This window comes from Sinocyclocheilus anshuiensis, unplaced genomic scaffold, assembly GCF_001515605.1.
Source record: "Sinocyclocheilus anshuiensis isolate Anshui unplaced genomic scaffold, SAMN03320099.WGS_v1.1 scaffold389, whole genome shotgun sequence".
NCBI lineage: Eukaryota > Metazoa > Chordata > Actinopteri > Cypriniformes > Cyprinidae > Sinocyclocheilus > Sinocyclocheilus anshuiensis.
The window spans coordinates 661,258-678,439 of record NW_015536494.1 but is presented as its reverse complement, the minus strand read 5'-3'; the positions used below and the strand labels follow the sequence as shown (position 1 = coordinate 678,439).

General features: G+C 35.0%; 1 protein-coding gene across 1 annotated transcript; it reads right to left on the bottom strand.

Annotated features, from left to right (window-relative positions):
• Positions 1–426: 426 nt before the first annotated feature.
• LOC107686653 (RUN domain-containing protein 3B-like) lies at positions 427–16,783 on the bottom strand. The gene is made up of 11 exons (XM_016483730.1): positions 16,602–16,783; positions 11,913–12,028; positions 10,918–11,051; positions 9,972–10,057; positions 8,921–9,010; positions 8,548–8,628; positions 8,282–8,453; positions 6,439–6,578; positions 3,286–3,432; positions 2,625–2,752; positions 427–1,179 (listed from the first exon to the last, which is right to left on the bottom strand). Exons 1-11 carry the CDS (start codon positions 16,694–16,696, stop codon positions 1,034–1,036), a joined length of 1,335 nt encoding a protein of 444 aa, XP_016339216.1. The 5' UTR covers positions 16,697–16,783; the 3' UTR covers positions 427–1,033.
• Between the last annotated feature and the right edge of the window lie 399 nt (positions 16,784–17,182).

Genomic DNA, 17,182 nt, shown 5'->3' with positions numbered 1-17,182 from the left:
AATTTTCTGAAATCACATTCCTCTTACTCCCTAAAAAGACAAATGATGGCAAATGAACAAAGCAATGTTTGTTGTTCACAATTCTGTCTTAATTGGACAATTCAACAATATTAGGGCTCCAGCTTTTCCATTTTGATACAGATCACTCATTTCTCACAATCCAAACCATTTCTGATGGATACAATTAGGTTAACGTCCTAAATATATTTCTTACTGAATATCACAGCTATATGTTCATGTTAATATTTTGAAAGCGGTGTTAAAAAATAGTTAAAAATGTATTTTACTTGGCATGCTGATTCTAGTTTTTATTAAAGGGGACCAAAATGTGTAGAGAGGGGCCAGATTAATCACAATAATTGATATAATTTATAATGAAAAGTGGATTTAAGAGGAGGCTTGCAACTAGAATTTTTTCTTAAAATAAAATATTAAATGAAATAAAACATTAATAAAATAAAATAAATATATAAAAATATTTCCTACATAGCTGTGCTAGTATAGCTGTGATGTGCTATGATGTGTTTTTTTTTTTTATAAACTATAAGTTTCGATAGGGGCACTGAAGTTAAATCAGAGTTTAGTAATTATTCAGTATAATTCCACACAGGACAAATTTTATGAGCAGAAGCAAAAATAAAACACCATGAAAACCTTTATCTATAGACTTTCCAAAAACAGCAAACATTTGAACTGGGTAGATAAACAAAATTTCACAAACATCTGAAATTCACTGATGTCCTGAGTCAAGACTGTCATTCATCGTGATACATTATGCTCAATATTCACTAATGCTAATGCTTACACTAGCTATGGACTTCAGATTTGAAAATGAATTGCACTTCAAATTAAACTAAAACCAGTCGGGATAGCACTGGGGTTTCATCTTGTCTAGCTGAAATGTCTCTTAGAAGCTCTGAGGATGGTACCGATAGGTAGCTTTTCTTTCTTCACTTCAATTTGAAGTCCACACCATCTCAAGCAGGCTGGTGTGTTTGTGTATGCATTTATACAGTATGTCCATACTTGTCTCTCAGGATGGAGTCAGTCCAGGGCTGGTCATGTCTGTTGTTGGACTGGCCAGATACTCGCTGGACTTCAGACTAGCCAGAGATTTGTAACTGGCCATTGAGGTTAAGGAACCACACAAACCCCTCAGAGACGGAGTATCCTCTTTCCCTGTGAAAACACAAGCACATATACACACAGTAGTAGAGTGTGGAGACATCACTGATATCATTTCACACAGGAGCGAGGATGTTATTATTAAACAGACAAAGGGCAGAGCAGTAGCCACAACATCTGCGCAATAGATGTAGCAATAGTTGTTATTGTTAATTAAAAATAAAACTATTAAAAATTGAGTTGGGTAATTTAAATAAATCTGAAATAAAATAAAAGCATTAGATGAAAAACTAATAGTTACCAAGGCAACATTTCTAATTTTTGTTTAAGCTTTTAAAGTACTTAAATAACTAAAAACCTCAATAAAAATGCATTAAAGCTAAATAAAGAAAAAAGCACATAAAACATTACTAAAATATAAACTAAAATTATACTGAAAATATAAAACTAAAAGCTAATTCAAAGTATTAATAAATGCTATAATAGAATAAAAATAATACTAAAATAACTCTAGAGATACTTTACCTACCCCACAATGCATTGCTCTCAACCTGACTGTTAACTGATGAATGTTGACAAGTGAACAAACCAAAAGCAATATCAACTGTGATTTAAGAAAATCTTTTTTTTTAATTCCAATTTAAATCACATTTTGGATTTTTTTAAGACCGTTAACTGTTCTTGTATCATTTACATTTTGTCACTTTCAGTTCTGCAAAAATAGGAAAAATACAAATACAAAAATATTGTAATTAGAAACATTTATTTCTACATGATTTATGTGTTTTATATATTAATTTTAGGCGTGAGGCATGAGGACCTCATTTTGAGAAAGGCCAAACAAAGTAGTTTCGCTTTCACAATGAAACACACAGCGACTCCACAACATGGCACCGACGGCAACAACGATACTACAGCGAGAATAAACGTTATGCCTTCTTTCTTTGTGTGAACATTTGGGCGGTGTTATGCAAATCTTCCCACATCGTGACGTAGACATGTGGAGGCGTGTTTGAACGAGGCGTTTTAGGAGGGCGTGGACCAGTCTTAACTTTTATAAAGAATATCTCTTTGGGTTTGAGACTTTAGTCTTTGCAACTTTAGGGATCTTATCTATTTACGAACAGCTTGTAACACTCCAAAGAGAAAGGAAAACTTGAAATCGCATCATATGACCCCTTTAAATTGAAACTCCAAACTGCATTAATCATTCCAGAAATGAAAATTTGCGTACATTTTCTAAATAATGTCACAATGCATAAATTCTTAATTGTCTTAAAATATGCCTTATTTTCTTTGAGTAAATATAATTTCCCATTTTTCTTCCTTTTATTGTCTGGTGTCTTCATGAGATTCACACAAATACTGAGGAAGGGATGCTGTTATCTTCCCTCAGGTGGAGAAATGTCTCTTCCATTGCAAAATGACATCATCTATAATAGAGCTGGTTATCAGAGAATGATGTCACCATAGCTGACTCACATACACACATCACAAACCTTCTCTGTGCCAGTGTGTAAGTCCTGCCTTGCTCTCCAGACTGTGTGTGTTCAGTTGTGCTGGATCCAGAGACATCTGAGAGAGACTCGTATCTGCAGAAAGCTGCTCCAAACTCTGGAAGCTTTTCCTGTGGTCACACACGCATGGTTTAAAGTCATGAAATAAGTAAAGAACATGTTGATGTCACAAAAGAAAAAATAATAATATTTCAATATTCAATAGTGAAAATCTAACAAGGACCACTAGTGACAATTGAAATCTATACACATGACAGTAATAAAAATCTGGGGAGGAAATGTGCTTAATTGACATGAAAACAATATAATTAACTGAAAATACCATGATGTGTTTTCATGAGAAACACCACTGAAGTTTGGGTTACAATTAGAGCAGTCCATTTAATAACCTCTGTAGGTTATCAATACATGAGAATGATGGCTGTAGGAAGCATGCCAATACTGTAATGTGATTTGAGAGCTGCAGACGTGAGCTAAAACTACAGCCTGAGAGCCTTTGCTTCCTGGATCATTCGCTGAGCACGAGCAACTCAACTGGAATCCAATATTAGATGAGTTGTGGTGTGAAGTTGCATGTATCTCATAAGGACTTGCGTAATCTGAGAGGATACTTTCATGAAATACAAAAACAGAAAGCACATACTCTTCCCATGGTCCTGTGCGTTTCCTGTACAGGAGCGTATCCAAGGCAACTGCATCGGTATCCAAGGCAGCAGGTGAGGGCCATTGGTTTGTCAGGTGCGAGGTAAGCTCCTGTCTGGAGCGAAGGTCATAGTTCTTCATCACCGTCCTGGAAAAACGAATATTATCATTTAAAGAGACAGTGCTAAAAAGCTGAAAATGCAGTATATATATATATATACGAGGGCTGCACGATCAGTCGCATTTTCATCGCGATCACAATTTCAGCTTCTCTCGATGAATCACAAATAATCATTTTGATACTGGCCAGGTGTGAACCTTGAACCACATAAACATTTCATTACACCAAATACACCAAATAATGTTATTTTTTAGCAACGTCATATGACCCCTTTAACATGAATTTTATTTGACATTGCCGTTATCATGCACTGGTAACAAGTCTCCACTAGCTTTCATGCTTGGGGTTGCCAAATATCAAGATTTTCCCCTAAATCCCCCAAATCAGAGCTTTTCTTTTAAAAACATATTTTCTGCCCAGTGTTTTACTTAAATCTTCCCAAACAGGCAAAGATGTGAAAACGCTCATGTGCTCAGTGCAGATGATCTGAAAACACACAAAAATATGTTAGAGTTTAGTGATCTCCATTCTGCTCAAATAAAAGTGGCATAGTCTACAGTCAGTCTGCGTTCCTTCACGAGGCCGCTTGTGCTGTTTGCTGCTACTAAATGTTGAGCAAACCTTCTCACTGACAGCTGTAATAAATCCAAACATAAATCTCGACCATATTGTTTGTGATTGAGGTCACTGAATAAATGCACTTACTCTGTGCTATGTACAAACTAAAGTAAAAATTTTACACAATCTGGAATTATCAGAATTAGTATTAGGAATTTAACAGTTTTAGCTTTTTTAAAAGACTTTACCCATTTTCATAATGTAAATCAGTTGAAAACTACATAAGACACTTCTGTTTTCAGTGTTTAGCTATTCTAAAGAGGAAAATGGCTAAAAGAAAAAAGATGACAAGTATCGTTTGTTGAAGTCCATCTATACGAATTTGCATTTGTGGAGCAATCTGGATGCTTTTATTTTTTTCTTTGAGCAAAATAATCATGATAATCATTTTGCAGCCTTAATTTATACAGTAGGAAATCAACCAGGCTTGTCTAAATATTTACCTTTTATCATACAACCTCCTGCCCAAACCTTCTCCTAAATCCATCTTTATCAAGTCACTGATCAAAGCTTAACATCTGGAACATGGCATTCAGTGTCAAATATTCTCATCCATAAAAAGAGTCTTTAACCTCAGCAATTGGATTTCAAAACTGACAACTCAGCTGTAAAATCACTAATAGTGGTCTGCTAGCACTCACGGACATCTGTATTGATTCGCCCAGATGGTCCGCAGCAACTTATACAGAGAAACACAAACAGCTTCTCATGGACTTGTATCTACTTAGATAAACATCATATAACCAAGAACAAGTACTGACTAGCATACTGCACACTGCATAGTAAACACTACTGTTCAAAAGTTTGGGGTTGGCAATATATTCACACAATATTCACACAAATATTGTGAAATATTATTACAATTTAAAAGAACGGTTTTCTATTTTTTATATTTTTTCAAATGTAATTTATTCCTTATGCAAAGCTGAATTTTCAGCATCATTACTCCAGTCTTCAGTGTCACATGATCCTTCAGAAATCATTCAAATGTGCTGATTTGCTGCTCAAGAAATATTTCTTCTTAATGTTGAAAACAGTTGTGATGTTCTGGGAAAAAAAACGAGCACCAAGACAAAAGTACATCCAAACAAACGCACGCTTTCTCCTCCCATCAGTTTCTCCTCTAGTCTTTCATTCCCTCCCTCTTGTCCATCAATCAAATCCTCTCTCCGCTTACATGCTGCCATCATCTATTAACTTATTTGCACCTGTCTCCATAGCAACCCTGCTCTGGTCGAGCTTTGACGTCTCCTCGATTACACAGATCTCCAGAGCTCAGTTAAACCATGAACTCCAGCTGTCTGAGAGAATGAGAGGAGAAACGAATCGGAGGACTCAGGAGGCAGAAAACATTCAGACATCATCCGTACTGACACTCTGCAGCCATGGAAAACACTAAAGATTAACCATTCTTCTGCTACACAGCATCAGATGATAAATGAGACCACCCTGCAAGATAACAAACCTTTCCCCTCCCGTAACAGCACATTTCCATGAGCCTGAATTATACTTACACAGGCAAGTTTGCTAGACAGTTGTGCTACTTTTGCGTGAAGCATTTCAGTATGAAATCCAGTGTCATATTCACTAATCAACAACTATTCAGTTTAATCAGGTTCAAAATGTGCTGAGTTTGCCTAAAGTATTCACCTATAGTTCACCTAAAAATGAAAGTTATTTCATGATTTATATATTTCGATAAATATTGGTAATCAAACAGTTGCTGCAGTCCCTATTTACTTCCAGAGTATGGAATAAATACTATGGAAGTCAATGGGAACCATAAACTGCTCGGTTACTCAAATTCTTCAAAATATGTGTGTGTGTGTTCAGCAGAACAAAAAAAATCATACAGGTTTGGAACAACTTGAGGGTGAGTAACAAAATTAACAAAAAAGTAACTGTAATTAAAATTAAAACTGAAAATATAAAAACAATATAAAAATACTATAAAAGCATACACACACACATATATACATACATATATAATATATAAATTAACTGAAATTTAAACACAAAAAAAATCATACAGGTTTGGAACAACTTGAGGGTGAGTAAAATGATGACAGAATTTTCATTTTTGGGTGAACTATTCCTTTAAGACATTGTGTTTCTTTTTAACATGTCATTTCTATGCAAATTAGATCATTTATAGATCATTCAAGTTTAAAAATCACTCAAATTAAAATTGAAATAGACAAATTAAAGCTAAATAGAAAAAAATAAAACTTAACAAAAAATACAAAGGCACATAATTAAATTACAAAAATGTAACTAATTAAACTGAAAATATAAAAACAATATAAAAATACTAAATACAATATATATATATATATATATATATATAAACATCAATGTTGAAAACAGTTCTGCTGTTTAATATTTTTGTGGAAACTGTTATGCATATATTTTCATAGTATGATGATCTCCAGCTGCTCTTTCTCCAGTTTGTGGCTGATTTCGGTGTCTGTGAGCCGCTGCAGTAGAGATTTATTCTGAGAGACAGACTCAGAGAGCTGAACTTCCCTCAGACGCACCAGCTCCTCCAGATAACCCTAAACAATTATAATAATTCATGTGATCTGTGTCAGTATTTGCTAGTCTTGCTCCCGGGCCCCCCCAGGATGTCTCTCTTATCTAACACCCACCTGACTGACTCATCCACTCATCAGTACAGACCCCACGACCTGATTTGAGGGTGTCAGACTAGATACTTAAAATGTGACACACTCAGGAGCACTGAGAATCCCTGATCTAGAAATATTCACGCTCAGTTTAACATTCAAAGTTCATCACACAGAATACAGAAAACTAGAGTACTGCTTACTGCATATGGCACACAATATATATACAGTCTATATATGACAGAATATATTCTATACTACATACTGTGATGTAGCTACAACCACTATAGTATTTATGGTAGTCCTGTTTGGTAGGGTGAGTACGGTAGTTTCTAGCCTCGTGTCCTTTATGAATGGCATGGCATTAGCTTTGGAGTAATGGCGGCGTGCACGCTGAATGCCAGATGGGTAGCTGTAGTTAGGTATGTGACAATGTTTGATGTAATACTTTTTAAAAGTGTGATATTTTGTATAATCATGTGCATTAAAATGTTTTGTGCAGACGGCAATGATGGTTTGTGCCAGATTTGGAAAACTGTTGTTGTAGCTGGTACTAGGTATGTGATATATATATGGTTGAAGTGTATGTTTGTTTTATGTTGTGCTGTATTTAAATGTATTGAAATGTGTATTTTTGTATTTATATATGTTATTCGATGTGTGGTGTTTTAAAAATGATTTTGAATGTTCTAGCACAATAATGAGGGTGTCTTTCTGGCTCTGTTTTAGGAGCTGGCCTGTGTCACTGTTTTGAATTACTATTTAAGTCCGATGTAAAGTATTGCACGCTTGCACATGAAATATTGGGGGGTGTTGAACCCTTCCGGTATCAACTTGCTACCAGCTAAGCCTATTTATGTTTTAGAACTTTTGTCGAGTTGTTAATAAATGGCGGTTACATGGACGATTTGAGTAGAGAAATCAATTGCTTGTCATAGATAGGCTTTACAATACTATTAAAAAACGTATGTAAACAGCATGCAGCGTGACTGACTACAAAGATTTTTTAACATACATTTTTTAACATACTTTCTGTAACATACTTTATGTTAAAATTCCTCTATGGTCGTGAAAAACAACACCCTTTTTACCTTGTCAAAAACAAGCGATTCATTTTGGTGCATGTCTCTTTAAATGATAATGAGCTATTGCTCACCCCACCCCTCTCTTCCGTGGGGCGTGTCGTCACAAGAGGCGTGAATTGCTGCCTTGGACTCCGTATATAGCTTGGAGATGGTCTTATTCAAATAGCTAGCTATCTACTTAGAAACCTGCTGCAAACAGCTTGCTGGATGACAGTTTCAGACTAAGACAGCCCACAACAAACTGGCTGCATTTTCCTATTCAGCTTTTCTGAGCTGGCAGACACACCAGAAACCTAACTAAATGCAAAGAAAGCTAAAAAAGTGACATTTTCATCCGATGTCCCCTTTAATGCAGCATGCTCAAAAGTTGATTTTCATGCACAGCTAATGAAAACCAAGAAAAGGGAAGCTCACTTTATGCTCTGGTTGTGTACTATGCATTTTGGCAACTGCAGTAGATGTGGGTATTCTATGCATAGAAAAATTCAGTGTACTGCACCCAGTAGGCTATACATACTGCATAAACAGTACGATTAGTAGTCGCCTCACCTTCTGTTCCAGCACGACTCTGTATTTCTGCTCTAGTCTTTTGCTCTTGCTGTACCAGGTGCTCTGATCGGCCATCAGACTGGCGGCCATGTGGGATTCAGGAGTGCCTGATTCACTGCCGCTGCTGCCCATCGTTCTCATTTCCTCCTCATCACTGCTGATGCTCTCAGAACTACAGCACACACATAAATAATATTCAATCACAAGCATTAATAAGGCCTAAAGCATGTTCACAATGCCAGCATGATTTTATGTAGTGCTCTTACGTTTGTGTGAATTTAAGGTATGGTGTGTAGTCAATGACGACAGGACAGCTCTCATCAAGCCCCTCCCCTTTCAGACAGAAACTGTCAATCAAGAATGAAAATTTCAGCATAAGCCAACAAAGGCACTTCATTTGATGAGAATGTCACGGTGGTAGAGTACTGTATTATGGGAAGTGATTATCCTACAAAACAATACAGAGGCTGTTCTCAGCATCTATTTTTGCGTGTGTATGTGTGTGTGTGTTTGCAGCTTGTGTCAGCAGGTGTTTATAGAGCACCACCCATATAATGAATGATCAGCATCCTGTCCTGCTGTGGCATAACTGAATGTCACTGCCTCCCACAGAAAGGAAGTGAATGAACATGAACGTACCTGAAGTCAATGGCATTCAGTCCAATCAGTGTATCTGCCAGAAGCCCCGCCTCCTCACCCAGAACTACAGCCCCCTCCTCATAAAACCTCCTGACAAACAAACACACAAAACTGATGAAGACCAGAGAAGAACAAATAGCAGCACTTTTGTATTCTCGTTAATTTGTAGTTGCTAATTTTCTTTTTTTTTTTTCTTTTTTAAATGTAGATACATACACTACCACTCAAAAATTTGGGGTCAGATAACATTTTTTTTTAAAGAAAAACTTTTTCTTTTAAATTAATCAAAGGTTGCAAATACATTTACAATGTTATAAAAGACTATTTCAAATAAATGCTTTCTATTTCTCTAAGAATCCTTAAAAAATGTATTTCCACAAAAATGTGTTTCTCGCCATTTCCACAAAAATATTAAGCAGCACAGCTATTTTTAACATCGATAATAATACGAAATATTTTTTGAGCAGCAAATCAGCATATTAGAATGATTTCTGAAGGATCATGTGACGATGAAGACTGGAGTAATGATGCTGAAAATTGTCTGTGATACTTCCAGGTTTTTTAAGATCATGGGAACCCTGGTATTTTCAAGATGAAGTGTGTAATTTCAGTGTCAGTGTTTCATTGTGACAACAGACTGAATTGCCAAAATACTGATATTTTCCGCCCATCTTCAACTGTTCAAACAGTTAGTCCTACCACCAAACTAAAATCACTGAGTTAAACCAGACGTTGACATGTCGGACTGCTCAAAAAAAAAAGCAATGTTTTGATAGTGCCACAGTGACTTTTATGAAGTCAAGCTATAAATGGCTGATGTCTCTGCACATTAAACTGGTAAGGTACACATGGAAGAATCATTGATGAAACAATGCATTTTTGTAGACTAAAAAGCTAAAAAGTCATATGGTGCTGCTTTTATTTCAGTGAAGTCGCAATGTTTAAACAATCCATGTTGTAGAGAGGTTGACAACAGAGACCCATAAAAAGATTTGACCACAATCAAATATAAGAGTCTCAGTGTGTGTGTCTGAGTGCTGCGAAAATATACCTTGTAGTTTTGAAGTCTCTCAGAGCTGCAGAGATGTATTCAGACAAACGCTTCTCCATTAACGCCACTCTCATCCAGGCACGACCCTGAGAGAAAGAACGAGAGAGAGAGAGAGAGAGAGAGATGGTCTTACCTGTCAACCACTGAAGCCTTTAAAACTGAGTAACATCACAGCATCTGAGCCGGCTATCTGTCTTAGTTGAGCACTTGTGACTGAATCATCCGAGATGGATGACAATACCAGATTTAAACAGGACAAGTCTGATCTGGGAGTTTCCTCTGGTTTTTGTGTTTTTATAATTTGTGATAGTATGAGAGTGTTATTCTTTGTTGAAATATGACACCAAACCAATGTTGTTATTGTTAACTAAAACTATTAAAAATAATTTCCCTTAAATAAAAAAAATCTGAAATAAAAAATAAAACGTATATAAATATTTAGTACAAAAATTTTTTTTTAACATAAATATGAAATGTTGCATTGGCAACTATCTAAAATAAAATTAATTTCTAAAATTACTGAAACTAAAACTGAAATATGAATTAAAGCTAAATATATATTTTTTTAAAGTAATAAAAATAACAAAAGCGCATAATAAAGTTACTCAAATGTAAGCTAAAATTAACATGAATCTAAAATTAAAATAAAAACTGAAAATTGGAAATGTTGCACTGGCATTTGGCAACTAACTGAAATAAAATAAGTTGAAGTACTAAAATTACTAAAACTTAAATAAGTATACATTAAAGCTAATATAAATATAAATTAAAGCTAAACAAAAATATTTAAAAATAAATAAAATAAAAATGACAAAGGCATGTAACACAATTACTAAAACTTAAACTAAAAATATAAAAATAAAAGATAATTCAAAATAATAATAAATACTATAACTGTTTATAAATAATACTAAAATAACACTGCAACACAGACGTGTGTCCTGACCTTTGCTCTAGAACTGCGGACGTTCTCCATGTTCTCGATGCTATGGATGCAGCTGTGCGGGACTTTACTACACGCCACATGCATGTAATCCCAGAAACTGCGCGGGCTCTCGTAGCCAAACCAGCTGACCTGACCTTCAGCGGGAAAACACACACACAATGCAGTGTAAAAACAGATTGATTCCTCAAGAAGAGCTGTGTATTCATTTAGATGCAAAACTATTCTAGAAAAACAAAACACTGTGTTTTAGTGCAGTGACATTGTGGGTAAATATCTGAGCTAGTAATTTAAAGGGTTGATTCTGACAAGTGATGAGCTCCACATGAACTTTTAGCTTTTTAAGCCATTTCAGAGAACATACATTAACATGGAGTGATCAAATATTGCTGAAAGTCTGAAAAACACTGATATGTAAGTGAGCGTGAGAGCTGTTTTGTCATGCTGTGAGAGTCGTCTGAGCTCTTCTAACCCAAAATGAGACACTCAGTGCTGTATTTACACCTCATTACAGCAGCAGGAGTGTGTGTGTGTAGGTCTTTTAACAGCATGTATCACAGCATCACTATGCAATAATGTGTGTGAAGCTTCTGGCACAGCTCACTTCAACAGTTATTCTGAGTGTGTATGTCAGTTCATTTGTTGTCTAAGGCACTGCCAATTGTATGTTGTTTTTTGTATTATATGCATAATATATTATAAAATTAAATATATTTAAAAAAAAATGTAATTAAATAAAAAATAAATGAAAATACAAACACACACACATATTCTTAAAAAATAAAAAATACATAAAATCACTGGTAATTTAGTTTAATAACCACCCTCTCTCTTAGAATGCAACAGGCTGTTTTTTCTACAATAAATTTAAATGTAAATGCCCTATTCACATATGAAATAATAAAGTTGTTTTGCTGTGCTCACACACGCTCAGTGTTTATTATCAAGTCCAGTTCCGTTTGCTAAAAATGTGCCATCTTGTGTATCTTGTTCCTTACCTTTCAGTCTATGGCTGAGAATATGTTCTAGAATGGAGACAAAGTTGATGAACTCAGCAGATGTGTTGTCTATCGTCTCAAAACATGAGCGATCAATGAGGGTCTTCACTGAGAACCTGTGTACTCAAACACACACAATCAGGGGCACAACAGAAATGTACACAATACCGTTTAAACTCACACAAACATCTCTAATAGCTAATACAGTAAAACACTGACAAACTTCAGTCTTATAAATAATTAACATTATTATGCTGCCTTCTAAGATTTGGCCATATTTTACTGCATCTCATAATGCATTAAATATCTTTTAATGCTCAGTTATTATATATTTTTTTTATTATTATTAGTTTTATTTATTTTAGTTTTAGTAATTTATTATATAAAAAAAATATTTTTTTTAATTTTAAAGCAGCACTATGCAACTGTTTCTGTGTTCAAAATTTGCTAAATGTATATAATGAGCGAGTACATCATGAATTCATCTTCCAAACCGAGTTTTTGTCTTATTCCGTATCACTACGCTACACTTATAATAAGTAGGCTACTTATATTTGGACTAGTGTAGCCTGGTCAGGTCGTCACCGCTGCGGAGTAACACATACCTGCGTGAATCGCCATAGACATAAACTTAGAGAAGTAGCTCCGGTTGGAATGTTCTTCCGCGGGATGTGTGCAGTTCTGTTTATTAACCGCTAGAGCGCCGCTATTTGGACACAGTGACACACACAAAAAAAAACCCAGAAAACTAAGAGTTCATCAAGGAGATAAATAGACATCTAATTCAGAGCTAAAATAAGCTACGTTTTAATAAAGCTAAAGCTTTTAAAAAACCCTAAAAGTGCATTTGAGTCAATGGAGATGTTTTGTGTTTTGTGGAGCACCATTAGTGCCGTTTATTGTGGTCTCATCAAATGTAATTATGGCATAAATGACTGTCCTTTTCATTATCGGCAGCTACTGTGCTTTTTTGTGTCTCCTCATGACTTCCAAATACCCAGCAGCTAGGGTTGTAACAATTTCACGATGCAATACTGATTTTTTCTTTTTCTTTTCTTTTTGTTTTTTAACAAAATTAGATTTAAGACCAATTAAAAATGAAAATATGTCCTTTTATTATTGCTTTGACAAAATGCTGAAAATTCCGTGAAATTGAAATATGAAATTTTTAAATAAACCCCAAATCAAATAACCAAATAACACAAATAAAAGAAACCTCTTCATATAACAAATGCCTGTGCTCTTTCCATTCAGTTATAGGCAACTACTGTATTTTAATCATGATCCAAACAAAGATGCTGAATAGATGCTGCATGAGTAGTTTTTAATCTAAATTAGACTGTATAATTTCGAAATCTGAAGCAAAACAGAATAGTCTGACTTTAACTTTGTGAAATTATGCTACATAAAACATCTGAACGAGACGGAAACAGCAGAGGGTGAATGAGACGCAGATTCACTCTCTGTCAGCAGGTGGCGCTCATGGAACAGCAGCGATACAGCGTTTCCTTGGTTGCCGCTGTAAACAAAGCAGCGCAGTGCTTATAAATACTACATTAATATGCATTATACAGAGTCGAGATGAAAAGAAAATATCCTCTAAACTTCTCTAAAGACAGTCAGTTCCCTCAGAGATAAATTCATATAAACTCCTACCCCCCACTGTATCGTGATTCCTTTAATATCTCAACCGATTTGAATCGTCACATATTTGTATCGATTTTCAACCAGCTTGCGGTGCATCATTTCATCCCTACCAGCAGCCTTCATGCAAATGTCATTTCAGAGATAATTTCACTTCTGATATTTCCTTTCTAAAACACACAGAGCAAATGTGTTCATCTTTAAAAAAAACGTACAAATCAAAACTGGTATGAAATGCACAGCAGCATGCCAAGGATTTGCAAACACCTGAAAGCTTATGTGTGCATTCTTTGGAATGTTAAAATTCTCCTTCTTATGCCTAAAACTAAAACTATTACAAATTTTTGGTACATTAAATGAAGCACAAATAAAATAAAATATATATATAGATTAGATTAAAAACTTAAACTTGAAAAAAAAAAGGGAAATGTTGCCTTGGCAACTAACCAAAATAAATAATTACTAAAATGACTAAAAATGAAATTAAAATAAAGCTAAATAGGAACATGCTTAAAAACATTTAAAAAATGTCATAAGCACATAACAAAATTACTAAAACCCTAACTGATGATTAAAATGAAAACTGGCAATATAAATATTAAAGCTACTTCCAAATATTACTATAATTGTATATAAATTCTACTAAAATAACACTTACAGTAAGTGTGATAATGGTAAAACTTTTGCAGTGTAATAAAGTCATGTGGCACCAATTATATTACTGCTTATTGAAATGTTTATTGATACACAGTATTTTATGGCACAGAGAGAGATGTGAAAACACTTTAAAATAACCACACAAAATTGTCACGGTCTGATACTCATAAAACCACCTACAGAATTTCTGAAGTAGCCATCCTGTGGCAACTCACGTAGATTAACCCAGCCTGACATTTCAGTTTAGATGGTCCCAAATTCTCTGGACTTCTTTGAAGTTTCATGGCCTTTTTAAGAGCATTGATCTAGAGCAATTATTCAGATTACAATCAAATATCTTCATTCAAGACGTTCTGACAACATGAACTTCCTTTCATAATTCTTTGAACGTCAGAGACGTTCATCACTCCAAAAAAAAAAAAAAAACCCTGCAGTGATTTATTTCAGTCCTGAACGAACTCTGGATCAGATATCACAGAATAAACATGAGAGGAAATGGATTTTGCTTATCTATTCCTCTGTTCTTTCTTCCTCAGACACACACAGTAAAAATCTCTTTATTTGTCTGAGCTGTGAGCTTCGGTCTTACTGTGATTGCACATGTGTGGACACGTCACACTCAAAGCCTTTTGATTGGCTGATTCCTGCTGTGCCCCCTCATGGGTATGACATTCATTTGTGTTCAGACTGACGCTTTTCCTGCTTCAAATGTGCCCTTTGTGGTGTTGCCTAATTAGACATATAAATGTAATTAACCGTATTCCAGCGAATATGGCATTAAATATATGGCATTAAAAGTGCATTCAGTTTTATTTAAAACAATGTGAATCTGGCAACGCTTTATTACGTTGCTTCTTGCACATTTCTCAACACTTTAAAAGTGAAATGTCCAGTAAATGGCACAAAAGTGTGTTCAGTTTTTTATATAAAAAAAAAAAAAAAGTCTGTATTAAACTTTTATCGTTCTGATATTTGAGTTTGATACTGTCTGTTTGAAAATAAACCACCTACACTAAACTGTACACTAAGCCTATAGTGTTAACAAAAGCAGACATTAGATAAAAATGCATTTGCTAAAGGAACCATGCCATTTTGGCTTGATTACACAAGGCTTTGAACTATTTTATCATGACTCATGATTCACAGGGCTCGCATCGGAAGTGCACTGCTGTACCAGGTGGGCTACCGAACAAGTTTAGTACGTTAGAAAAGCCATACATATGGAGTTGGTTATGTGATCCAGACATCAAAGTGTATTAGTTTACAAATCATTGTTTAAAACAAAATTAGGTAGAGGCATGTTTTTCCAGTGAGTCTAGGTTGCATATTTTGCATTTATTGTAGTATGTTAAATAAATCACATTGCATATGCAACAATACATGTTTTAAACATTGGCACATGGCAAACTTTTATCAAAAAAAATAAGTCAAGTTGATATCACTTCTGATTCACAAGTCACACTTAATAGAAGGTCAAATTGAGCTCACTGCATTTTGGGATACAGTGCCCAGTGCAGTGTGATCTGGTTGCATACTGCACATTTTGGCAAAGGTAGCAAGTCATCAAGGTAAAATACACATACTATATATAGTGTATTCTGCAGAAATAATTGATTGGTATGATAGCATACCAATCCAAACATTCAAGAAGATGTACTGTATCCACTTCCTTCAGCAAAGAGATACTACAACTCTCAGCAATACAATATATCACACAAAATGGTTCACAAAGTTCTCAAGGTAGTTCTCAAGGTTTTGCGTATTTAAGCTCTTCATTCCCTACTAGTTAAAATCCTTGTTAAGTCTCAGTCATCACCAGCTGTAAGACACAAGCTTTCCTAATATAAAAACTAACATCTAATAAAAAACTGCCATCAAATGGTGTAAAATATTAATATCTCTATGAATATTCTATCTCTGGTTTTTTTTTTGGTACATGTACCATTGCATTGTGTTTTATTTTTTTTATTTTTTATTTTTTTAACCATGTCCAAACGTTGTTTTTGTTTTTTTAGATGAGTGTTATGATTCTACCGTGCTTTTTTCTTTTTTTTTAACATACCATAGAAAAAACTACATTTTTGACATGCATTCTTTTAAGTACCTTGGAACACAATGTATATGCCATGTTGCACGAATTATTCAGTAGTTATCACCACTGTACTTTTTCTTAGGACTCCATCTACATGACGTGATGCTCTGATGACAGATCTCAGACCAGCGCTTCCGTGCGCGGTGCACGTACATCATCTCATCTCCCCTGTTCCAGCATCAGCAATTTACACCCAAAAAAACCTAACTTGCTAAAAAAAAATAACAATGACATCATCCCACATGTCCCGTGCGCCGGTGTGCTGCAATGATGATGAATGTGTAATCAGATTTTACCTGCAAACGGTGATCAGATTCCTCCTCTCTACGGCTCTGATACGCGCTACAGCTTTTTTACGAGCCCCGTTGAACCCGAGATTTAACGATGCCATGATAGTCTCTTTCTGATGCACAACTGTTTATTTCCTCACGTCTTTTTCTCTTCTGATGCTTTAGATCAGTGCTTTGACTGACTCTCACTTGAGCCATAGAAATAGAATAAGCGGGTGGAATGAGAATTAGCATGAAAATGTGTAGAAGATGGGCGTGGTTTGGGTGGGTTTGAAAACATAATTACCTTATTTTAACTTTTTGTTTAATGTTTTTTATTTAAATCTAATAAAAAATGTCCTGTTATTTTTTCAGACGTAATTTATCATCAACATTGCGTCTGAAGCGAGCAGCGTAGTCACATGCTCCCTGTTAATTTTCTCAGCGCTGGTTGGGATTAACCAATCACAGATTACTAAACAACGATTTATTAAATACATTTGATAGATATTGATGAGGTAGATATCCATTTTCCTGATAAAACCCAAATCCTTGTATGTAACAGATTTAATCGATTACATCTATTGGTGTACATGTGTTTCCAATAA